This window comes from Erythrolamprus reginae, chromosome 13 (assembly GCF_031021105.1).
Source record: "Erythrolamprus reginae isolate rEryReg1 chromosome 13, rEryReg1.hap1, whole genome shotgun sequence".
Taxonomy (NCBI): Eukaryota; Metazoa; Chordata; class Lepidosauria; order Squamata; family Dipsadidae; genus Erythrolamprus; species Erythrolamprus reginae.
The window spans coordinates 13091645-13117069 of record NC_091962.1 but is presented as its reverse complement, the minus strand read 5'-3'; the positions used below and the strand labels follow the sequence as shown (position 1 = coordinate 13117069).

Genomic DNA, 25425 nt, shown 5'->3' with positions numbered 1-25425 from the left:
CTTTCTCTGTTACAGGAAGTCTTTCCTTCCCCTGCAGTGAAAGGCTGCAACATTTTTTATTACCACACTGTGGGTGTGGCTTATTTTATGGGTGTGGCTTGCTGGCAATGGGACCAGGTGGGACCGGCTTGATGATCATGTGACCGGTTTGTGTGGCTTATATAGATAGCCACACCCACAAAGTAGGCCACACCCGCAGCGTAGTAGTAAAAAACATTTGCAGCCCTCTTCACTGTTTCCCCCCTTATTTATTTATTTTATTTATTTGTTTGGTCAAGTATTGTTGGTATACAAAGATATAATAATGGTTATATACATCAGTGTTTCCCAAACGTGCCGACTTGAAGGTATTTGGACTTCAACTCCCAGAATTCCCCAGCCAGCATTTGCTGATATACATGATACAGTACTCCGTTCTATGCTAAGGAAAAAAACAAAATAAAGCTAACCCGGAAGTCGGACGGCGCGTATCCCTCTAATCTTTTTTTTTTTTTTTTGAAATAGACGTAGATCTAGAATCTCCGCATCTCGCGCGCCGTTCCGTTTCTCAGGCGACCCTCTTCCCGGAAGTGACGGCGTCGGAGGAGCGGAAGTGACGACGGAGAGGAAGTTTCTCCGCGAAGGAGGCGGCGGCGGCAGCTTCAGCCATGTCAGCGGGCGGCTCGGGGCAGCGGGAGCCGGGGGCCTCGGGCGGGTGAGGAAAGCGCTTTTGGGGGCGTGGGGCGGGGAAGGAATCGGGCACGGAGGCCCGGTTCAAAAGCGTCCGAGCGGGGCCCGCTGGGCCTCCCCGGAGAGGACTACAACTCCCATCATCCCCCGCGCCCCTCCCCCCCACAGCCCTTCAGCTGACCCCCGCCCCCATTATCCCCTTCTTACCTCATGCTTTATATAACTTGAATTAGCATAATGATATGTATAATTATGTGTGTGTGTGTATACAATTATATATAATTATATATATAATTATATATGTGTATATAATTATATATATGCATATAACTATACAACACACTGTCTATATGTATGTGTGTGTGTGTGTGTGTATATATATATATATATATATATATATATATATATACACATACACACACATACATATGTATATTTATTTATTTATTAGATTTGTATGCTGCCCCTCTGTACATATGTATATATTGTACATATGTGTGTGTGTGTATGTGCGTATATATATATGTGTGTGTGTGTATATGTATATGTGTATGTATGTATATGACGGTCTTGGCATATTTGGGTTTTTCCCCGTGTAGGATTCTACAAAAACATATATATATATATATATATGTGTGTGTGTGTGTATTTATTTATTTATTTATTTACTCAGTGAGGGTATGGTTAGCTGATGAGGCCAGAAAAAGGCCGAAATAGTTCTATCCTAATCTCCCATAATTTTCAAATTCAGCAAAGACATGTGAAATATATATGTGTGTGTGTCCCCTTTTTGTGGTTGTTACCCTGAAGGGTGAGACTCTTGTGGAGGGCGTTGAGCTGAAAACTTATTAAAAATAATTATTTGAACCAGAGTTACCACCAAAGCCAAATGAGTAGAGTGGAGCAGCTACTCAATGAAGAGCAACTTTATGGGACCCTTGTTTTAACTCGTCCTATCAGTCTGATACTCATCCATCAATATCTTATTAATCAGTTATCATTTCATCTATTATATATTATATCTACGCCAACTGTTTTTCTATATCTCTCTTATCTATCACCCGTCCATCTATCCTGTATCTCTGTTACCTGTCTATATTGCTAAATATCTCTTCTCATTCTCATCTATGTATTTCATCTCTCTATCTTTCTGCTCCTATCTTCTTTCCTGCCTTCCTTTTGTGTCTGATTATCATCTGGTCTCTCTATTCTCTGTCTGTCTGTCTATCTTATCTATCTATCTATCTATCTATCTATCTACATCTATCTCTATGTCTGTCTATCCATATCTATCTATCTATCTCTGTCTGTCTGTCTGTCTGTCTGTCTATGTCTGTCTCTATCTATTTATCTATCTATATCTGTCTGTCTGTCTATGTCTGTCTCTATCTATCTATCTATCTATCTATCTATCTATCTATCTATCTATCTATCTATCTTATCTACCTACCTACCTAACTAACTAACTAACTAACTAACTAACTATCTAACTATCCTATTTCCCCCCAAAATAAGACCTCCCCTGATAATGTGCAATTGGGCTTTTCAGTGCATGGCAATAAAGCCAAGCATGACAAACCAGTGCAGAAGTTGGGTGAAAAATCAATCTGTAGAAGGCCTGAGCATTCTTTCAAGAAGTTCAAGGCCACCCTATGTCCACCGCCGTGGGCGGAAGCAGAAGGAGTTGCAAGGGGGGTTGCTTCAACTGGGTGGGGAGCTCAGATTCGGGTTGCTCGGTGGAGGTGCCAGGATGGCTCCGGAAATAAATTGGAATTTTGAGGAATGCCTTGAATTGGAATGATTTAAATTTGGATGTGACCTGGAACCCTGACAAAGCGCGCTTATTTCAGGGTTCAAATAATAATTATAATAATAATTTTATATATATAAGATTTGTATGCCGCCCCTCTCCGAGGACTTGGAAAATATATATAAAACAGGGTCTTCTTTTAATTTTTCTAATTTCCAAGTGCCAAATATATATACATATATATTTATATATATAAAAAAATATATCAAACAGGGTTTTGTTTTAATTTCTCTAATTTCCAGGCGCCAAAGCAAATAAAAGGCCCAGCTGACAGAAGCAATTGAAAAATTATATTTTTATTTTTCTGATTTCCAGGCGCCGAAGCAAATGGGACCAGCCGGGGCCTTCGCCAGCTCTCTTTCTCCTTCCTGCTACCACCCCTGTGGCTGGCCATCCCATCCAGGGTAGCGGAGACGGGATGTCGGGCTCGGAAGGCTCGGCGGCACCTCTGGGAGCTTTGGATGCGGCTGCAGCGGTGGCCGCGAAAATCAACGCCATGTTGATGGCCAAAGGGAAGTTGAAGCCCTCGGTGAATTCCGCAGACAAGGTTAGTGCTTATGGGGTTTTCCCCCTTTAGGTAGTCCCCGACTTACGACCACAACAGAGCCCAAAGTCCTTGTCGCCAAGGATGTCCGGTTCAGTCAGTTTTGCCCCATTTTACGACCTTTCTCCCCTCCGAATTTGTGGCGTTCTTACGTCAGTCACAGTTAACATTGTTAAGTGATCTGGGCTTCCCCGTTGCTTGTCAGAAGGTCATAAAAAGGGGATCTATTGACCTCTGGGATGCTGCGACCGTCCTAGGTATTAGCCGGTTTCCAAGTATCCGAATTTTGTCATGGGGATGGTCGTAAGTGTGAAGAAGAGTCATAAGTCGCTGTGCCTTTGCATGGTATGTTTGTATGTATGTTTCTTTTTAATAAGGGGGTTTTAGCTATTTTTAATTATTTGTTCAATATTGTATTATTATTGTTGTGAGCCGCTCCGAGTCCACGGAGAAGGGCGGCATACAAATCTAATTAATAATAATAATAATAATAATAAAAAATACTCAAAAGTTAACTTGAGATAAACTGGTCGGCCTGTAAATTTCCCTGTCACCTAGTGATTGGCTCACTAAGTCACCCAGCAGGTTTTCGTGCCTAAATCAGGACTAGAACTCACCGCCTCCTAGTGATTGGGCCAAAGGCACTAGGCTGGCTTTCATACCTAAAATGGGACTGGAACTCCCTGTCTCCTAGTGATGGGCCCAGAATCACCCAGCCAGCTTTCATGCCTAAGTCGGAACTAGCACTCCCTGTCTCCTGGTGACAGCGCCCAAAGTCGCCTACCTGGCTTTCCTGCGTGGGGCTAGAACTCACAAACTCCTGGTTTCTAGCTCATCACCATTACCACCAGACCGAGCTAACTCTGCCTAGTTTTCATATTATTATTATTATTTTTTGTCATCCTCCAGCTCCAGGCTGCGGGCAAAGGTTCGTCGGCGAACAAAAGCAAAGATGACCTCGTGGTGGCGGAAGTGGAAATCAACGACGTGCCGCTCACGTGCCGGAATCTCCTAACAAGAGGGCAGACGCAGGACGAGGTCTGGCGCCCTATCCGCAGTAGCTTTATTTCCCATAATATCAGCTTGGTAGTCTTAAAATAGATCCAGGCCTCCTTGAAGTCCAGCCCTCTTAAAGTCTGTTGGCTGGGGGATTCTGGGAGTTAAAGTCCACCCAATTTAAAGCACCCTACTGGGGGAATTTTAGAAGTCAAAGTCCACCCATCTTAAAGCATGTTGGCTGGGGGATTCTGGGAGTTGAAGTCCACCCAATTTAAAGCACCCTACTGGGGGAATTTTAGAAGTCGAAGTCCACCCATCTTAAAGCATGTTGGCTGGGGGATTCTGGGAGTTGAAGTCCACCCAATTTAAAGCACCCTACTGGGGGAATTTTAGAAGTCAAAGTCCACCCATTTTAAAGCATGTTGGCTGGGGGATTCTGGCAGTTGAAGCCCAGCCTTTTTTAACCCTGTTGGCTGGGGGATTCTGGCAGTTGAAGCCCAGCCCTCTTAAAGCCTGTTGGCTGGGGAATTGTAGGAATCAAAATCCACCCAATTTAAAGCATGCTGGCTATGAAATTGTGGGAGTTGAATTCCACCCATCTTACAGCACCCTGGCTGGGGAATTCTGGGAGTTGGAGTCTTCAAATGTTTGCTTCATTTCGATGGGGAAACCTGGCCCTTTATCTTCCCAAAAAACCCACAGGAAAATAATAAATTAAGTGTAGGTTATTTGGCATGATGGGGGCGGAGTGATGTCTGCTAGAAACACCTTCGCAGAAAAAAGAGACATTTAAGAGGAAATTGGCTTTTCCATTTGAGTTTTTTTTTGCATCGCTAATTATGACTCCCCCCCCCTCCTCCTTTTTCCTCTTCCTCCCCCAATGTCTGCAGATAAGCAAGCTCAGTGGGGCAGCAGTCTCCACTCGGGGGCGATATATGACCGCGGAAGAGAAAATCAAAATTGGCCCTGGGTGCGTATTTCGTTTATTTATATGGCTGGATTTCTATGTCGCTCTTCTCCGCAGGTTCAGGGTGGCTTACAAACAATTATTGATTGATTGATTGATTTTATTTTATTTTATTTATTTATTGCATTTGTACGCCACCCCTCTCCATAGAAAACATCATATAAATCCAATACTAAAACAACTAAAAAACCCTTATTGTAAAACCAAACATCCTTACAAACAAACATACCATGCATAAATTGTAAAGGCCTAGGGGGAAGTGTATCTCAGTTCCCCCATGCCTGATGGCAGAGGTGGGTTTTAAGTAGCTTACGAAAGGCAAGGAGGGTGGGGGCAATTCTAATCTCCGGGGGGAGTTGGTTCCATAGGGCCGGGGCCGCCACAGAGAAGGCTCTTCCCCTGGGTTCCGCCAAACGACATTGTTTAGTTGACGGGACCCGGAGAAGACCCACTCTGTGGGACCTAACTGGTTGCTGGGATTCGTGCAGCAGAAGGCTGTCCCTGAGATAATCTGGTCCGGTGCCATGAGGGGCTTTATAGGTCATAACCAACACTTTGAATTGTGACCGGAAACTGGTTGGCAACCAATGCAGACTGCGGAGTGTGGGTAGTTATCTTCTCCGCAGATTCAGGGTGGCTTACAAACAATTATAAACAATTGCCCTTGTTTCCATCTACATTTTGTTCCTTTCAAAGGAAATCACTGATTTCCTTATTCATTATTCTCAATTTTTTTAAAAAAAAGATGCATTTCAGGGTTTCGGATTATTTAAAAAAAAAATTAACGGGCCTTCCTTTTGTTTCCCCCCTCCAGGGATCGTCCCCTGTATTTGCACGTCCAAGGGCAGACGAGGGAATTGGTGGACAGTAAGTCGATTCTGTTTGGCTTCGGTGGACGAAACTCAAGGAAATGTGGGTGGGCCACGGGAGTCGGGGGGAAAAATGTGGCTCCCATTGAATCCCGTGGCTGATATTGTGGCTTAGCCACTTCAGTGCTGGCTTGGGAATTCTGGGAGTTGAAATTCACCTGCCTTAAAGCACGCTGGGAATTCTGGGAACTGAAGTCCCCCCACCTTAAACCACGCTGTTTAAGGGAGCCACTGTTGACACAAGTGAAACTGTTTGCTTAACATCCGTGGCCGCAAACCAGGCAGGGCTCGCTTAATGCAACAGGAGCGGAAAGCTATCGGCGCGTTTGACGCCTTGTCTTTGGCCCTTGCAGGAGCTGTCAACCGAATCAAAGAAATCATCACCAACGGCGTCGTCAAAGCAGCCACCGGGTCCAGCCCCACTTTCAATGGGGCCACGGTGACCGTCTACCACCAGCCTGCTCCCATTACTCCCTTGCCCCCAGCCGTGGGGCAAAAGACGCCCTTCCAGTCTGGCGGAGTAAGTATTGCTGGACAAAGAAAGGAATCCTAATATATATATTTTCCCCCAGCTTGGCAGCGTGGCAGGTGGGAAATGTTCAGTTTAGCTCTGATCCCTACTTCGGGGCGAGTCTTCGGAGAGGGGCGGCATATAAATTTAATAATTAATAATAATGATGATATAATAGGAAGAGCTAGGAGATTCAGAAGTCTTGACCATTGCTAAATCTAAAGGCAGAAATTTATTTAATACCACTTGAAATACGGCATTCGGAGGGGGGGGTGTTGGCATGAATCCCAGCGACCGATTAGGTCCCACAGAGTGGGCCTTCTCCGGGTCCCGTCAACTAAACAATGTCGGTTGGCGGGCCCCAGGGGAAGAGCCTTCTCTGTGGCGGCCCCGACTCTCTGGAACCAGCTCCCCCCAGAGATTAGAACTGCCCCTACCCTCCTTGCCTTTCGTAAACTTCTCAAAACCCACCTTTGTCGTCAGGCATGGGGGAACTGAAATATTTCCCCCGGGCCTATATAATTTATGTATGGTATGTTTGTATGTATGTCTTTTTAATAATGGGGTTTTTTAAATACTTTAAATTGTAAATTATTAGATTTGTCATGAACTGTTTTATTGTATTGTGAGCCGCCCCGAGTCTACGGAGAGGAGCGGCATACAAATCTAATAAATAAATAAATGATATAAAAAGGATGTTGAGACCCTAGAAAGAGTGTAGAGAAGAGCAACAAAGAGGATTAGGGGACTGGAGGATAAAACACGTGAAGAACGGTTGCAGGAACTGGGTTTATGTCTAGTTTAATGAAAAGAAGGACCAGGGGAGACAGGATAGCAGCCTTCTAATATCAAAGGGGCTGCCCCAAAGAAAAATGAGTCAAGCTATTCTCCAAAGGCAGGTTAAAAAGCAGTGGATGGAAACTAATTAAAGAGGAATGATTGTCTGTTTTATTGTGGGTTTTAGCATTTTAAATGTTTTAATAATATTTATTGTCATTCTATCTATTTTTATTCTCGTGAGCCGCCCTGAGGAAGGGCGGGTTATAAATCTAATTAATAAATAAGGAGGGAAGCAATTTCCTGACAGTTACAACTGTCTGGGGGAATTCTGGGAGTTGAAGTCTACAAGTTGCCAAAGTTGGGAGAACCCTATACTAGAGGATTAAGAAGGCCTAGTCCATCGAGCAGGGCTAGGCCGAAACCGTCCTCTTAGAGAAATGCGATGGGGAGAGGGGTCCAGCTTTGAGACAGCGGTGACCTCCCTGTGCCATTCAACAATAACCTCTTAGGTTTCCTCCAAAATAAATCAGCTGACAGCCCCAGGGGAGAAAGGCTGGAGGTTAAGTGTACACGCCAGTCGCTCAGCATCCGAATTTCTTTTTAAAAAAAAATAATTTTTATTGAAATTTAAAATTTAAAAGAAAATATAGACATACAAAATGACAAAACACAAAAAAGAAACCAAACAAATACGTACACATAACAATAAATACGTTTACAAGAACAATATTATATCAAACACCTTCCTTATATTCTTTTGTTTTCTTGTTTCGGCAAATACATTGGATAAAAAAAAAATTGTTTCGGTTATTAATTTCTCTAAATACATACATCTATTATCATTCCCACCGCCTTATCTTAATCATCAATACAAGAATTCATGTAATTAAAATACATGAATCACTGTCCGCGAATTGTTTTTCCCCAATGGTGTCGTAACTGCCCGCTAAAATTGGCTGCAGATGAAAGGAAAGGCATCGTTTGGCTGAAACGGTTTCCCCGGGTGACATTTGGATATCTGTGTGTTTTCCAGATGCATTATGTCCAGGATAAGCTCTTTGTGGGCTTGGAGCACGCCGTGCCGACCTTCAGCATCAAGGAGAAAGTGGAAGGGCCCGGCTGCTCGTATTTGCAGCACATCCAGATAGAAACGGGGGCGAAGGTCTTCCTTCGGGGGAAAGGCTCCGGCTGCATCGAACCCGCGTCTGGCCGCGAAGCTTTTGAACCCATGTACATATACATCAGGTAAGCAGGGGACGGGAATCAAGGGGGGGCGATACTTTTGTGGACTTTCAGATGGATGGATAGATAGGATGGATAGGGTAGGTAGGTAGGTAGGTAGATGGATAGATAGATAGGTAGGTAGGTAGATAGATATGATAGATATGATAGATAGGTAGGTAGGTAGATAGATAGATAGACATGATAGGTAGGTAGGTAGGTAGATAGATATGATAGATATGATAGATAGATATGATAGATAAATAGATATAATTGATAGATAGGTAGATAGATAGGTAGGTAGGTAGGTGGATAGGTAGGTAAGTAGGTAAGTAGGTAGGTAGATATGATAGATAGATATGATTGATAGATATGATAGATAGATAGGTAGATGGGTAGGTAGGTAGGTAGATATGATAGATAGATATGATTGATAGATATGATAGATAAATATGATAGGTAGGTAGGTAAATAGATATGATAGATAGATAGATAGATAGATATGATTGATAGATAGATATGATAGATAAATAGATATGATAGATATAATTGATAGATAGTTATGATAGATAGATAGATAGATATGATAGGTAGGTAGATAGATATGATAGATAGATAGATTTGATAGATAGATATGATAGATAAATAAATATGATAGATATAATTGATAGATAGTTATGATAGATAGGTAGGTAGATATGATAGATAGATAGATAGATATGATAGGTAGGTAGGTAGATAGATATGATAGATAGATATGATAGATAGATATGATAGATAGATATGATAGATAAATAGATATAATTGATAGGTAGGTAGGTAGGTAGGTGGATAGGTAGGTAAGTAGGTAGGTAGATATGATAGATAGATATGATTGATAGATATGATAGATAGATAGGTAGGTAGGTAGGTAGATGGGTAGGTAGGTAGGTAGATATGATAGATAGATATGATTGATAGATATGATAGATAAATATGATAGGTAGGTAGGTAAATAGATATGATAGATAGATATGATTGATAGATAGATATGATAGATAAATAGATATGATAGATATAATTGATAGATAGTTATGATAGATAGATAGATAGATAGATAGATAGATATGATAGGTAGGTAGATAGATATGATAGATAGATAGATTTGATAGATAGATATGATAGATAAATAAATATGATAGATAGATATAATTGATAGATAGTTATGATAGATAGGTAGGTAGATATGATAGATAGATAGATAGATAGATATGATAGGTAGGTAGGTAGATATGATAGATAGATATGATAGGTAGGTAGGTAGATAGATATGATAGATAGATAGATATGATAGATAAATAGATATGATAGATAGATATAATTGATAGATAGTTATGATAGATAGATAGGTAGGTAGATAGATATGATAGATAGATATGATAGATAAATAGGTAGGTAGGTAGATATGATAGATAGATAGATAGATAGATATGATAGGTAGGTAGGTAGATAGATATGATAGATAGATAGATAGATATGATAGATAAATAGATATGATAGATAGATATAATTGATAGATAGTTATGATAGATAGATAGGTAGGTAGATAGATATGATAGATAGATATGATAGATAAATAGGTAGGTAGGTAGATATGATAGATAGATAGATAGATATGATAGGTAGGTAGGTAGATATGATAGATAGATATGATAGGTAGGTGGGTAGGTAGATAGATATGATAGATAGATAGATAGATAGATAGATAGATAGATAGATATGATAGATAAATAGATATGATAGATAGATATAATTGATAGATAGTTATGATAGATAGATATGATAGATAGATAGGTAGGTAGATAGATATGATAGATAGATAGATAGATAGCTATGATAGGTAGGTAGGTAGGTAGGTAGATAGATATGACTGATAGATAGATAGATGTAGATAGATAGACAGACAGACAGACAGACAGACAGATTCGTCATCCTTCACGCTGAACGTTCCCATTTTTCTCTCCCAGCCACCCAAAGCCAGAAGGCCTGGCAGCAGCCAAAAAGCTTTGCGAGAACTTGCTACAGACGGTAAGCGACTTCACAATTCCATTCATTAACTTTTTAAACTAAGAATTGCCCAATAATTGTGCACACAATATCTATTCTAAGAAAGCCAAGAGCTCACTTTTGCTTTTCGAAACATTCGGGCTTGAGGTTTGGAGTTAGAGTTAGTTTAATTACCCAAATTAATTAAGCTGGGTCTTAGAGCCGAGGTGGCGCAGTGGGTAGAGTGCTGTACTGCAGGCCACTGAAGCTGACCGCCAGATCTGCAGGTCAGCGGTTCAAATCTCATCACCGGCTCACGGTTGACTCAGCCTTCCATCCTTTCGAGGTGGGTCAAATGAGGACCCGGATTGTTGGGGGCAATAGGCTTGGCTCTGTTTTTAAAAAGTGCTATTGCTAACATGTTGTCGGCCGCCTTGAGTCTAAGGAGAAGGGCGGCATTAAAAAATTTAAATAAATAAATTAAATAATGACCAAAATCTGCAATTCCTTTTAAGGTCCACGCCGAATACTCGCGGTTTGTGAACCAGATCACCACTGCAATGCCCTTAGCAGGTAGGTCTTGACCAGTGGCTCAGCTGCGGGTAGTCCTCGACTTACAACGGTTCGTTTAATGACCACTCAAAGTTAGAACGGTACCGAACAAAGGGACCTAGGGGTCATTTTTGACCGTTGCTTCATCTCCCCCCACCATCTGGGTCACGTGATCAAAGGGGTTTGGCAGCTGGTTCATATTTTATGACTGTCGCTGCGTCCCAAGGTTCTCGCGACCTTCGGACCAGCAAAAGTCCACGAGGAAAGCCATGTTCACATAATGACCGGGGTCGTAACTTATCAGCTGCAGTGATTCCGTTAAGAACTGGAAGGGAAGGAAGGTCATAAAATGGTCAGAGGTCACTCTCACAAATGGCTCACTTGGGAATAAACAAATGTCTCACTTAAAGACAGAAATTTTGGGCTCTGTCGTGGTCGTATGTCTCAAGACAGAAATTTTGGGCTCTGTCGTGGTCGTATGTCTCAAGACAGAAATTTTGGGCTCTGTCGTGGTCGTATGTCTCAATTAAAGACAGAAATTTTGGGCTCTTTTGTGGTCGCACGTGGTCGTATCTACATTTCTGACCAGGTCTCTAAACCTAATTTTTAATTCCACCTCCCCTCTTTTTCCACCATGTTCAATCCGCCGCCGCCAATCAACCTGTTCCCATCCGACGCCTCCTTTTGGCTCCCGCCAGGATTCACGCAACCGGCAACCATCGCGGCCGTCCCCCCCCAGCCGCCGTATTACCCCCCCAACGGCTTCCAGGCGAGCTACCCCATGGCCCCGCCCCCTCAGCAGCCGGGCCAGCCTCCTTATGTGATGCCGGGCATCGGGCCCCCGGCGGTTCCCATGGGGCCCGGGGTACTGGCCCTCCCCACCAGCGTCCCTCCCGTGCCCACCCAGTACCCAATGACGCAAGTCCAGCCCGCGGTTACCACCACCCAGGTAAGAACATGCAACGCTTTCTTTGAAAGTCACGGTAAAATAATAACGACAACCGTAGCAGCAGATCTTCGGAAAGACATTATTATTATTATTATTATTATTATTATTATTATTATTATTAATTAGATTTGTATGCCGCCCCTCTCCGTAGACTCGGGGCGGCTCACAACAATAACAAAGACAATGTAAGAACAAATCTAATAATTTAAAAAAACACTAAAAACCCCATTATTAAAATCAAACATACACACAAACATACCATGTATAAACTATATAGGCCCAGGGGAGATGTCTCAGTTCCCCCATGCCTGACAGCAGAGATGGGTCTTAAGAACTTTATGAAAGGCAAGGAGGATGGGGGCAGTTCTAATCTCCGGGGGGAGCTGGTTCCAGAGAGTCGGGGCCGCCACAGAGAAGGCTCTTCCCCTGGGTCCCGCCAAACGACATTGTTTAGCTGACTGGACCCGGAGAAGGCCCACTCTGTGGGACCTAATCGGTCGCTGGGATTCGTGCGGCAGAAGGCGGTACCGGAGATATTCTGGTCCGATGCCATGAAGGGCTTTATAGGTCATAACCAACACTTTGAATTGTGACTGGAAATTGATCAGCAACCAATGCAGACTGCGGAGTGTTAGTGTAACATGGGCGTACCTTGGCAATCATGATATTGGTGATGATGATGATGTAGTAGTAGTAGTAGTAGTAGTAGTAGTAATAAAACAACAACAACAACAATAATAATAATAATACGAGGGTTGCCCAGAAAGTAATGCACCACATTTTTTTTCCTTCCAACAAATATTTATTGAACGGCATGAAACTTACCTGCAAGAAAGAACGATGTTTATTTATTTATTATTTTATTTATTACTTAGATTTGTATGCCGCCCCTCTCCGAAGACTCGGGGCGGCTCACAACACGTGGAAACAAATCATAAATAATCTAAACAGATTTAAAATATTTAACGATTTAAGAAAGACCCCATATACTAACAGACATACACTCAGGCATACCATATATAAATTAAACATGCCCAGGGGAAGATGTTTCAGTTCCCCCATGCCTGACGGCAAAGGTGGGTTTTAAGGAGTTTTCGGAAGGCAGGAAGAGTAGGGGCAGTCCTAATCTCCGGGGGGAGTTGGTTCCAGAGGGCCGGTGCCGCCACAGAGAAGGCTCTTCCCCTGGGGCCCGCCAACCGACATTGTTTAGTTGACGGGACCCGGAGAAGGCCCACTCTGTTGGACCTAATCGGTCGCTGGGATTCGTGTGCTCCCTATTTTTCCACGTAATGTCCGTCCCGTTTTGTGCCCTTCCTCCGGTGAGACACAACCGTACTTCTGTCAACTGTAGGACATAGTTGTGAATGTTCCCAACAGTTATTTTCTCCGCAGTGAGAAATTCAACGACGATACACTGCTTGTAACGTACGTCGCTTACAGACGCCATTTCCAAACACTGCTGCAGTTACACTATCTGCGTGAAGAAAAAACAAAATTTACACACGCACTCCTGACCGTTCAAATAATGTACAGTGTTCCCTCGATTTTCGCGGGTTCGAACTTCGCGAAAAGTCTATACCCACGGTTTTTCCTGCCTGATGACGTCATATGTCATCGCCAAACTTTTGTCTGCCTTTAATAAATATTTTTTAAAATAAACTTTAATAAACTACTCAAGACTCATTTATGCCGCCAGGCATGGGGGAGTTAAGATATTCTTTTCCCCCTAGGCCATTACAAGTTATGCATGGTATGTTTGTGTGTATGTTTGGTTTTATTATAAGGGTTTTTAGTCGTTTTATTATTGGATTGTTACATGCTGTTTTTTATCATTGTTGTTAGCCGCCCCGAGTCTGCGGAGAGGGGCGGCATACAAATCCAATAAATAATAATAATGATAATAAATAAACATGGTGAGTAATAAACTAAATGGTGGCTAAGGGAATGGGAAGTTGTAATTTAGAGGTTTAAAGTGCTAAGGGAAGGCTTGTGATACTGTTCATAGCCAAAAATAGTGTATTTACGTCCGCATCACTACTTCGCGGAAATTCGACTTTCGCGAGCGGTCTCGGAAGGCATCCCCCGTGAAAATCTAGGGCACACTGTATATTTAAAGTTTTGCATTCGTACCATTACTGTAGGATAAGGAAAGAAAAGTGATGCATTACTCTTTGGGCGATCTTCGTATTAACAGTAGCAACAATAACAATATACAGTGGTACTTCAAGATACGAACCCCTCGTCTTACGAACAACTCGTGATACGAACCCGGGGTTCAGAAAATTTTTGCCTCTTCTTACGGACTTTTTTCGAGTTACGAACCGGCGTTCGGAGACTGCTGGGAAGCCGCGCGGCTGTTTTAAAAGGTGACAGCCGGGCGGCGGGGCTTCCCAGAAGCCTCCCGAACGCCGGTTCGTAACTTGAACAAAGTTCGTAAGAAGAGGCAAAATTTTTCTGAACCCCGGGTTCGGTTCGGGAGGTTGCTGGGAAGCCCCCCAGCCCGGCTGTCATCTTTTAAAACAGCTGCGCCGCTTCCCAGCTGTCTCCCGAAGCCGAACGCGGAAGTTCGGCTTTGGCGTTCGGCTTCAGGAGACAGCTGGGAAGCAGCGCGGCTGTTTTAAAAGGTCGCAGCCAGCCTGGGGGGCTTCCCAGCACCCCCCCGAACCCCGAACTTTTGCCGAACCTCGGGGTTCGGGGGGGTGCTGGGAAGCCCCCCAGGCCGGCTGTCACCTTTTAAAAGAGCCGCGCCGCTTCCCAGCTGTCTCCTGAAGCCGAACGCAGAAGTTCGGCTTTGCCGTTCGGCTTCAGGAGACAGATGGGAAGCGGCGCAGCTGTTTTAAAAGGTCGCAGCCGGCCTGGGGGGCTTCCCAGCACCCCCCCGAACCCTGAACTTTTGCCGAACTTCTGGGTTCGGGGGGGTGCTGGGAAGCCCCCCAGGCCAGCTGTGATGTTTTAAAAGAGCCGCGCCGCTTCCCAGCTGTCTCCTGAAGCCGAAAGCGGAAGTTCGGGTTTGCCGTTTGGCTTCAGGAGACAGCTGGGAAGCGGCGCGGCTGTTTTAAAAGGTCGCAGCCGGCCTGGGGGGCTTTCCAGCACCCCCCCGAACTTTTGCCGAACTTCCGGGTTCGGGGTTCGGGGGGGGTGCTGGGAAGCCCCCCAGGCCGGCTGCGACCTTTTAAAACAGCCGCGCCGCTTCCCAGCTGTCTCCCGAAGCCGAACGCCAAAGCCGAACTTCCGCGTTCAGCGTTGGGAGACAGCTGGGAAGCCGGCCTGGGGGGCTTCCCATCACCCCCCCGAACCCCGAACCCGGGTTCGGAGGGGTGCTGGGAAGCCCCCCAGGCCGGCTGTCACCTTTTAGAACAGCCGCGCAGCTTCCCAGCAGTCGCCGAAAGCCGTGTGTTTCATTGTTATTGCAATACCAGCAATAACACATTAGTTGAAGAGAAAGAGCTAGAAATATATATATATTTCTAGCTCTTTCTCTATATCTCGCTATTTGTAAATTGAATGTTGAATGATTGTGGAAGGAGGAATCCTCAGTAATAATAGGAATTCTTGGAACAGTGCTCAAAAAGTTAGCTAGATAAATGGAAAGGTTGAATTTACATAGAAACATAGAAGACTGACGGCAGAAAAAGACCTCGTGGTCCCTCTAGTCTGCCCTTATACTATTTCCTGTATTTTATCTTAAAACGTTCCCCATTGTGCCTTTTGAGTGACAGTTCTAACACGAGGGGTCCATTTCAATATACTTTCTTGGGTGTGTGTCTGTTCCTTTTTACAGACCCCGCTGCCTCCTGCTTTCTTGCCCGCTGTCCCTGGGAAGACTCCCCTCCCGAGCGGGACGCAGCCCCAGATCCAGCCCCTTCCTCAGCAGGGCCAGAAACGGCGGTTCACCGAGGAGCTTCCCGACGAACACGAATCCGGATTGTTGGGATACCAGGTGCAGTAAGCCGCCATGGTTTCCTTACCTGCCCCCCCCTCCTGTTCTTCACCTTGAACTCAAAACGATCGTAGGCTTTTGGACCCCCCACTCAAAAGTTTCTCTCGCAGCCTAACACATCCGTCCGCCTGGAAGTTGAATCGTTGTGTGTCACATCTAATTCATCTCCGCCCCACTGCCTTTTATCCCCAGAGCTAGGGTGGGGCCTCGCTAGTAACGGTGGCTCCTGAGGACCAGCCCATAGATTTCCACTGCTCTCCTCTCATCTGACTTCTGTGACTTACAGTCTCCTCTCGAAAATGTCCAAAGTTGGGGAGCTCACAACCTCCGCTGGCTTGGTCGCTCTGACCGTCAGGACGCTCTTCCTTATTTCCAGGTTGAATCTCTCCTTGGTCAGCTTTGTTCCTCGTCCGGCCCTGTGGTGCCCTGGAAAATACAGCGTGACCCCCCTCCTCTCTGTGGCAAACCCCTCAAGTACCTATAGACTGCTATCATGTCCCCTCCTGGTCCTTCTTCTCTCTAGGTCATCCATGCCCAATTCCAGCAACCTCTCTTCATAAGTCTTGGTTTCTAGTCCCCTAATAATTTTGGATGCTCTTTCCTGCACCTTCTCCAGAGTTTCTATGTCTCTTTTGAAGTGACCAGAACTGAACGCAGTGCTCCAGATGTAGTCTGACCCAGGGCGTTATAGAGCGGTATTAATAATACCTCTCTGGTCTTGGGAGTGTATCCCCCTGTTGATGCAGCTTAGGATTGTGTTGGCCTCTCATGTTTAGTTGATTATCCACCAAGACTTCGAGATCCCTTTCACAGCTACTACGGCTAAGTAGTGTTCCTCTCTACCATTGACAGATGGCCCATGCTCCCTCTCTCTGCCACTCCCCCCTCGGAGCTCCCAGGTTGCCCTGATGTTAACCCTGACTCCCACCCCTCTTCCTCTGATTCTGTTGCTGGAAGGGCCGATAGGCCACAACATTAGGGCTTAGATCAGACCTGGGCAAGGGGCGGCCCGTGGGTCGCATGCGGCCGCCTGCTGTCTGTGACTGGCCCACCGCTATCTGAAAAATGTCCCGCTTTTTAAAAAATTTCTCCTCCCTCGGGACTGTGGCGGGAGCCTGGAAACGGCGGTGCGGAGGCAGCCGCGCAGCTCCTCGGCCCGAGGGAGGCTCAGGACATTGACAATAAGGCGAGCGCTAGGCGATTAGGTCACTGTGGGTGATGTCAGGAGCCCGAGAGAGACGCTAGGGCAGAGCCGAGCGAATGGCCGAAAGAGAGAAAAGCAGCGGCGGCGATTGGGGTGCGGGCGGGCGGAGGAAGGAGAGGAAGAAGGAGAAGCAGTGGCAGTAGTGGAGGGGGGGAAGCAGCTGCTCCGGGTCAGGAAGAGCCACCACTAGGGAGGCCTCTTCTGCGCAGGCGCACCGCGGGCCCCCTCCCTGACGAAGCGTTAGTCCGGCCTTCTAAAACCATCCCAATTTCTCATGCGGCCCCATGGCAAAATTAATTGCCCACCCGGGCTTAGATCCTCCGAAATTGTCATTCAAGCATTAGCTGGGCCAGCCGTTTCTCTTCCGCGGTCAGTTCAGACAGGGGTTCCACTTACCGGCCGCTACCGGTGCGCCCAATACCGGTACAATACAAATTTGCAGCTTTGTAACTCAAATGTTGGGTTTCAAACCAGATTTTAAGTAAGGCGCCAAAAAACCAGAGGAATTTGGAGGGGGAAATTTGGAATAATCTTTTTCAACAGAAGCATTTTGGAGCAGATTTAAAACCAGGCCAGATTTAAAGGGGACAAATCCAGAGATTTCTTTAAAATGCTTTCCAAAGAGAGATCGGTTTAGTTTAAATCCATAAAACACGGAAACAGCTTAACGAAAGTGGCTGGGAATTGTAACTCACAAGGACTTGAGATTTTCTTTACCTGGGTGTCTGAAAAAGACAGGAAAAACAACAACAACACACTCTTCTTAAAAGCAACACACCCCAAAATTGCATACGAAGTCTTCCAATGCCACATAGGAAGTTAGTTTAAAGATTTTAAAAACCCACGCTGGATTTCCAAGCTTCTATTGCCATATCCACAAGAGGGAAAAAAACTTGAAAAACCTGTTAAGTTTTGCTCGGTGACATTTATCCTAACCTTTTTGGGGAAAATAAAATAACAATCTGTATTTGTAGGATTAGGCCAGTCACGGATAGAGTGCCCATCTTCCTATAAAAGACCAATGAATTTTCTTAATAATCAGATATGGTCACCGAGGAGGAGCCGCTAATTAAATTTAAGCAGAAAGTCCATGAAAACATGGTGGGGTAAAGATAGCTCCAAATTTACCGTATTTTTTGGGCTATAAGATGCACTGGAGTCCCACCTTAGTTTTTTTGGAGGAAAATAAGAAAAAAAGCTGATTGGGGGGGTTGATGGCCTCCCTGAATACCCTCAATCAGATGTCTCCAGAGAGGAATTTTCACAACAGGTTTACTTTTTCAACCTGTGAAACCTCTATTTCAGAGGATTTTTTTCCAGCCTGAGAAACCTTCATTTCAGAGGCTTTTTTCAGCTTGTGAAACTTTCAGAAGTTTTTTTTCCCAGCCTCTGAAACCTCCGTTTGAGAGGCTGAGTGGGGCTACATTCGGTGTATAAGACGCACCCAATTTTTCACCCTCTATTTTTTTTGTGTGTGTGTGTGTGTAAGGTGCATCTTATACTCCAAAAATACAATAAACCTGGAGTCTTAAAGAAACTGCCAAACCGTTTCACCTTTGGCGTCTGGATTGTAAAATAGAAATAAATTTCTCTGGTTTAGTTCATTTCCAAGCTTCAGAGAATTGTTCCCGAGCCTTGTTCGCTCCTGGTTAAAGTTGGCATCAGTATCTACCCCGTATAGGCAATTTCTAAACCTCTGCTCCCCGGGAGGCAGGTGGGGGAATAATTCCAATAATTCCAAAACTCCAGGATGCTGTCCGTTGTCCTTATTTAAGGAAACAAAACAGGAAATGTTGGGCGCCCGCAAAAGAGCCGTTTTATTTTTTATTTTTTCATAAAAAGAGGAGCTGATAGCTCACGTCCAGTGTTTTAGGTTTGCTAATGCCGCTATGTTTTTCTGCTCATAGCATGGACCCATTCATATGACTAATTTAGGTACAGGATTCTGCATCGCGACGGACATGGACGGAACAGGCCCGAAGCCAGCAGGTTCCTCAGGAAAGGAGAGAGAGAGGGACAGGTGAGTGGGGCGCTTGGGGCAAACCTACCTCGCTACATGCGAGGTGGGCCAGGGGAAAGGCCATATAAAGGTGACTTAAGACTTAATGTCCGTTACGGCGTCACCGTGTGGACGTTTGTAAAAGCGCTGAACGACTGTCTTGCTTTTATCAAACGTAAACATTGAGCTCGGTCGAGGTCGTAATTCGAGGACTGCCTGTATTAAAAGCCCGTCTGCCTTTCCTTCCCCTTCCTTATACCAAAGAAGATCAAAGCAAAGAAACCATGAGCTTCCTTCTAACCATTTCCTGTCTTCCCCGGGCCAAGCTCAGGTTTTCTCATTGGCCGCCATATATTTAAGACCTCCTTTCTACTTGGTGACGGATGGGGGTGAAGAAAGGAAGGTCTTGTCTCCCCATAAAAACCCGTCCCCTCCTTTCTTTTCCCTTTTTGGGATCTTTTATCCTCCCCTAAACTGTTTTTAGGACATTGCAACTGAAAAATGCCTAAGGCAGGACTAGAACTCCCCATCTCCTGGTGGTTGTCTCACCCAAGCTGGCTGTCGTGCCTAAGGTGGGACTAGAACTCCCTTCTCCTGGTGAATGTGAGACCCAGCTAGCTCTCATGCCTAGGGCAGGACTAGAATTCCCTTTCCCTGGTGATTGTCTCACCCAAGCTGGCTTTCGTGCCTAAAGCAGGACTAGAATTCCCTTCTCCTGGTGAATGTGAGACCCAGCTAGCTCTCATGCCTAAGGTGGGACTAGAATTCCCATCTCCTGGTGAATTTGAGACCCAGCTAGCTCTCATGCCTAAGGCGGGACTAGAACTCCCCATCTCCTGGTGATTGACTCACCCAAGCTGGCTTTGGTGCCTAAGGCAGGACTAGAACTCCCTTCTGGTGAATGTGAGACCCAGCTAGCTCTCATGCCTAAGGCGGGACTAGAACTCCCTTCTCCTGGCGAATGTGAGACCCAGCTAGCTCTCACGCCTAAGGTGGGACTAGAACTCCCCATCTCCTGGTGATTGTCTCACCCAAGCTGGCTTTCGTGCCTAAGGCGGGACTAGAACTCCCCATCATCTGTCTTCTAGCCCCCCAAACCTTCTCCCTTACCGTATATCCTCTTCCTGTCTCGCCTAACAGGCAGCTGATGCCGCCACCGTCGTTACCAGTGACCGGGATGAAGCCGGAGCCTGACGACCGGAACGGGTCCTTGGGGGGCAGCAACGGTAAGCGTGTGGGGCCGAGAGGCCCGCCGTAACCTTGGCTTTGTGCCTCCTTTTTCGACAATGCCTCTCGGGGCGGCCTGGTTGTTGCCGGCATCCCATTCCGGGCCTTAAGCCTCGAGGCGCCTTCTCAATTGTAGTAGGACCCCCCCCATTTGATTTAGTTTCCCCCCCCCCAAAAAAAACCCCACAGTGGACCTGTCCCAACGTGCCCACCCACTCAACGTAGAAGGGATTTTCTCAGTCCTGCGTTGAATAATAATAATAATAATAATAATAATAATAATAATAATAATAATAATAAATAATTTATTAGCTTTGTATGCCACCCCTCTCCGAAGACTCGGGGCGGCTCACAACATAACGACAATACGATACAGTACAAATCTAATATTAAAAAAAATAAAATAAAATTTAAAATACATTATCATAAAAACATCTACTACACAGTCATACACACTCAATCCAACTAGTCACAATACAGGAGTCAGAAAAGAGGGGCGGGCATTAGCTACCCCACACCTGGCGACAAAGGTGAGTCTTTAGCATTTTGCAGAAGGCGAGGAGGGTAGGGGCAATTCGAATCTCCGGGGGGGGGTTGATTCCAGAGGGCCGGGGCCGCCACAGAGAAGGCTCTTCCCCTGGGTCCCGCCAGACGACATTGTTTAGTTGATGGGACCCGGAGAAGGCCCACTCTGTGGGACCTAACTGGTCGCTGGGATTCGTGCGGCAGAAGGCGGTCCCGGAGATATTCTGGGCCGATGCCATGTAGGGCTTTATAGGTCATAACCAACACTTTGAATTGTGACCGGAAGCTGATCGGCAACCAGTGCAGGATGGCGGAACAGCAACCTCTGCAAAGCTTCCCCCGAACCAAGTTCAAATCACCCCATTCTCTCGCCTCCCTCACCCCGCCATCGTCTTTCCAGAAGCAATGGGTGGAAACTAATCAAGGAGAGACGCCACTTAAAAATTAAAACGAAATTTCCTGCCGGTTAGGACTATTAGTCAGTAGGACAGCTTGCCACTGGAAATTGGGAATGCACTCAACACTGGAAGAGATTGGATAACCATTTGTCTGAAGCGATGTAGGGTTTCCTGCCTAAGCAGGGGGTTGGACTAGAAGACCTCCAAGGTCCCTTCCAACTCTGTCGTTGTTATTATTATTATTAGTATTAAGGAGAAATTTCCTGACAGTTGGAACAATTAATCAGTGGAACAGATTGCTACCAGAAGTTGTGAATAATAATAATAATAATAATAATAATAATAATAATAATAATAATAATAATAATTGTATGCCGCCCATCTCCGAGGACTCGGAATGGCTCACAACAAGTAAAAACATCATATACAAATCCAATATTAAAACAGTTTTAAAAACCCTTATTAAAAAACAATGCTCGAACCCTGGAAATATTTTAAATAAAAGGTTGGATAACCACTTGTCTGAAGCGATGTAGGGTTTCCTGCCTAAGCAGGGGGTTGGACTAGAAGACCTCCAAGGTCCCTTCCAACTCTGTTGCTGTTGTTGTTATTATTAAGGAGATATTTCCTGACAATCAGTGGAACTGCTTGCCACCAGAAGTTGTAAATGCTCGGACAATGGAAGGTTTTTTTAAAAGGAGAGATTGGATAACCATCTGTCTGGCGCGATGTAGGGTTTCCTGCCTAAGCAGGGGGTTGGACTAGAAGACCTCCAAGCTCCCTTCCAATTCTTGTTATTCTATCCACCCCAATTCACCCGCCTCTGGGTTCCACAAGATGCTGTTCACTTTTTCTGAAGAATGTGGAAACGGGAGGCCCACTTGCACCTGGAAAGCGACCACAGGCATACACATACAGTATATCTTGTCTGTTGTGGGTTTTTTTTAAAAAAACATTCACATTTTAAAATGTGGGTTGTTTTGTGTTTTAACTTTCCTTGAATAAACTCCAATAAGTGTCGAAATATCTTAGGAAACGATTAACACATACAACACATAACACCCTCCCTAGCTGAATGCCGATGAATATAATACGATAATATTCATTTTTCACCCCTTAAAACAACAGTCCCCCGATTTTTTATTTTTTAAAACTACTCCGCTGCAAATTTAAACTCCTGTTTTGCCAAATCTCTCTCTCTTTTTTTGAAAAAAAAAACAACCAATTTGGGCATAGAACGCTAGCCCGCTTCTTCCTTTTTTTTTTTTTTTTTTTTTTTGGACATATAGTCTTTGAAACGGAGAGCTCGCTACCGCACCGGCCTTGCTAACTTTACTTTTTGTTTTTCTTCTTCTTTTTTTTGTGTGTCTCTCTCTCTCTCTCTCTCTCTCTCTCTGTTCTCTTACATGGTACTGGCGGATCATAACACCGTTGGCGGGACGCCGTATCGCTCGACTGCCACCGATCTGGGGGTTGACCGTTGATTCGGGGGCCTTCAAAACGGTGTCGAAACTAACGTCTTGTTTTTTGTGTTTTTATTTTTTTAATTAACCCGTTTGGGGGAATTGTTTGATCTTTCTCTTCCCCTTTTTTCCTACCCCTTCCCCCCCTTTTGTTTTGGGGCGATGTGGGGCGTGGGGAGGGCTGGGGTTTTTTTTTCCTTTTTTTTTTCTTTTTCCCCCCTCCCCCTTCTCTTTCGTTCTTTAGATCACCCGTCCAAGAAAATGAAAACCAGAGAAAAGGAACTGGGGCTGGTGGCCTACACCGGCGACTCGTCGGACGAAGAGGAAGACCACGGGGGTCTTAAAAATGCAAGTAGCTACTCCCAAACCTGGAGGTTAGGGTACCAGTACCCGTCGTCGCAGCAACGGGCGAAGCAACAGATGCCGTTCTGGATGGCCCCTTAGGGCCCCCCTCCGTCTTCGCCCTTCCGTCTCCAGCAATAAAACCGCATGTATTCTGATCAAAGACAGGTCCGCGCAAACCCAGAAGCTCGTTCCCCCCCTGCTCTCTGCACATGCTCGTGAGATGCAATACGCCTCTTCCTCCCCCTTCCTCTCCCCCCCCATGTGGCTGGGCTGTTTTCCACGCCCCTCGCCTCCTCTCCAGTACCGAACGTCCGCCGTTTGGAGCGACTCAGGGGGGGGGGGGGAAAACCGCCGACTATTTTGGCGACACGATCGCCGATCCTCCGTGGGTTGTGAAGGAGCACCGTTGGCTACTCTCCAGGCTCCCGGATCTTCTCCGCAACGGCTTTTTTGGGAGGGGCCTTCAGAAGAGGCGCCCGCCAGCCGGCTTTGCCCAACGACGCCACACCGGCTGCCGTTCCGTGTTCGTTTCTCGCTGGGAAGGGAAGGATCCCCCCCCTCTGCAACTCCAGATCTGTGTGTGAGACGCTTCCACCATCCAGAACGGAGAACGGAAAACTTTTGCCGGGCCTTTTTTTTGTTTTTTTGATTCTAGAATCATTTCTGTTCTTTTTTCTTTCTTTTTTTTTCAGCAATTTTTTTTTTTTTAAATTTGTTTTAGCAATTAGCAAATGCAGCTTTTGTGTAGCTGTGTAGGCACCGTTTAGATCCGGCTGGAGTTTCTTTGGCCTGGCTGATAAAATCTTTTCATTTCTTGGCCTTTCTCCGTTTTTTTTTTATCAAGCCCCTCTTTACACAACGGGGGAATTCAGACAATTCAATCCTTAGAATTTCAGCCCTGTGGGTGTTTTCTTTTTTTCTTTTCCCCCCTGCTTCCTCCTCCAACATGGGAGTTTATTTTGGCACGATTACAATCTCCTTTCTGTTTCAAATTTGTGAGCGGTGACCACATTTCGATTTCTGGTTGTTTCCCCCCCTTTTTAAAATAATAACAATAATAATAATAATAATACATCTTCTGGAATTTGGCAGAAGGCAATCCTAGCCCAAAATTTTGGGGTTGTTTCTATTGTGGTTTGGAACTAACCAGTTTTCACCCGGACTGTTACCTAGTAAACATATACATGGGGGGGTTTAATTTTTTATTTTTATTTTTTTGCACGATGATATACGCAGCCTTGGGGAACGGGCACCAAAGACTGACTCAGCTTTTTCTCTCTCTGCGTTCAAACCGCAAAAAGGATATTTAAAATTATTGGAACAAGCGTCGGATTATCTTCTTTTCTGGCGGGTTTGCTTCGCCCCCACTCCCACCCCACACTCTGTTTTCTGATTTTTTTTCTACATGTTGTAAATAAAATTGAACCATAATTTCACGATAAATGTACAAAATGTTCTATTTCCATTCTTGTATGGGTTTTTTATTTTTTTTGTTTCCTTTTCAATGGGTTCTGCCGGCTCCCAATTTCTAGAAAGCTAAAGCATTTGATTCATTAGATCTGAATTTGTTTTTTCGAAAATTTTGTTTATTTGGTTTGTAGTGGGGGGGTGAAGGATGGGAAGGATGGTTAATAAAGAACCTGGGAGGAAGTTTTCCTAGGTTTACGTTTCATTTCCACCAATAGGCTGAACTGTTGTGCGTTAACCTCCGCAGCTGTGTGGACTTCAGCTCCCAGAATTCCCCAGCCAGCGTGTGTTGACTTCAACTCCCAGAATCCCCCAGTCATCTTCTTGCTTCCAGAATTGCCTAGGCAATTTGGGCAGACCTCCAACTCCCAGAATTCCCCAATCAGCATCTATGGACTTCAACTCCCAGAATTCCTTGGTTTATGCAGATTCTATCGCTTAGTATTCCCTAGCCAGCTTGTGGAGACGCTAACTCCCAGAATTCCCCAGTCATCTAGCTCCCAGAATCCCCCAGTTTATGCAGATTCTATCAGTATTCCCTAGCCCAGTGTTTCCCAACCTTGGCAACTTGAAGATATCTGGACTTCAACTCCCATTCAATTCAATTCGCTGGCTGGGGAATTCTGGGAGTTAAAGTCCAAATATCTTCAAGTTGCCAAGGTTGGGAAACACGGCCCTAGCCAGCTTGTGGAGATTCCAGCTCCCAGAATTCCTCAGTCATCATGCTCCCAGAACTCCCTAGGCCAGGGGTGGGCAAAGTTGACCCTTCTGCGACTTGGGGACTTCAACTGCCAGAATTCCTGAGCCAATCACGCTCCCAGAATTCCCTAGGCATCTTGTACAGACTCCCAGCTCTCAGATTTCCCCAGCCAGCATCTCTGGACTTCAACTCCCAGAATTCCTTGGCGTCTGTCGACTTCAGCTCCCAGAACTCCATACTGATTCTAGCTCCCAGAATTTC

The 25425-nt window shown here is 45.2% G+C and overlaps 1 protein-coding gene and 1 non-coding gene across 3 annotated transcripts; both read left to right on the top strand.

The window, feature by feature from the left end:
* The first annotated feature begins 545 nt into the window (after window positions 1-545).
* KHDC4 (KH domain containing 4, pre-mRNA splicing factor) lies at window positions 546-24449 on the top strand. 2 transcript variants are annotated; one of them, XM_070766381.1, is made up of 14 exons: window positions 546-694; window positions 2795-3026; window positions 3933-4061; window positions 4913-4992; window positions 5804-5856; window positions 6212-6378; window positions 8183-8394; window positions 10377-10437; window positions 10911-10968; window positions 11646-11896; window positions 15678-15836; window positions 18948-19060; window positions 20180-20265; window positions 22897-24449. In XM_070766381.1, exons 1-14 carry the CDS (start codon window positions 648-650, stop codon window positions 23094-23096), a joined length of 1848 nt encoding a protein of 615 aa, XP_070622482.1. In that variant the 5' UTR covers window positions 546-647; the 3' UTR covers window positions 23097-24449. The 2 variants fall into 2 exon arrangements, 1 of the variants encoding a protein (XP_070622482.1); XR_011560510.1 differs by having other exon boundaries at window positions 584-694; window positions 18976-19060.
* On the top strand, window positions 7523-7649 carry LOC139175620 (small Cajal body-specific RNA 4). The gene has a single exon (XR_011560542.1). It is a non-coding gene; the product is annotated as a small Cajal body-specific RNA 4 (non-coding RNA).
* Window positions 24450-25425: the final 976 nt, after the last annotated feature.

Coding starts and splice junctions, on each gene's coding strand:
- KHDC4 (XM_070766381.1), top strand. CDS start 648: ATGTCAGCGGGCGGCTCGGGGCAGCGGGAGCCGGGGGCCTCGGGCGG. Junction 10,969..11,645: donor CACTGCAATGCCCTTAGCAG/GTAGGTCTTGAC, acceptor GGCTCCCGCCAG/GATTCACGCAACCGGCAACC. Junction 15,837..18,947: donor CCGGATTGTTGGGATACCAG/GTGCAGTAAGCC, acceptor TTCTGCTCATAG/CATGGACCCATTCATATGAC.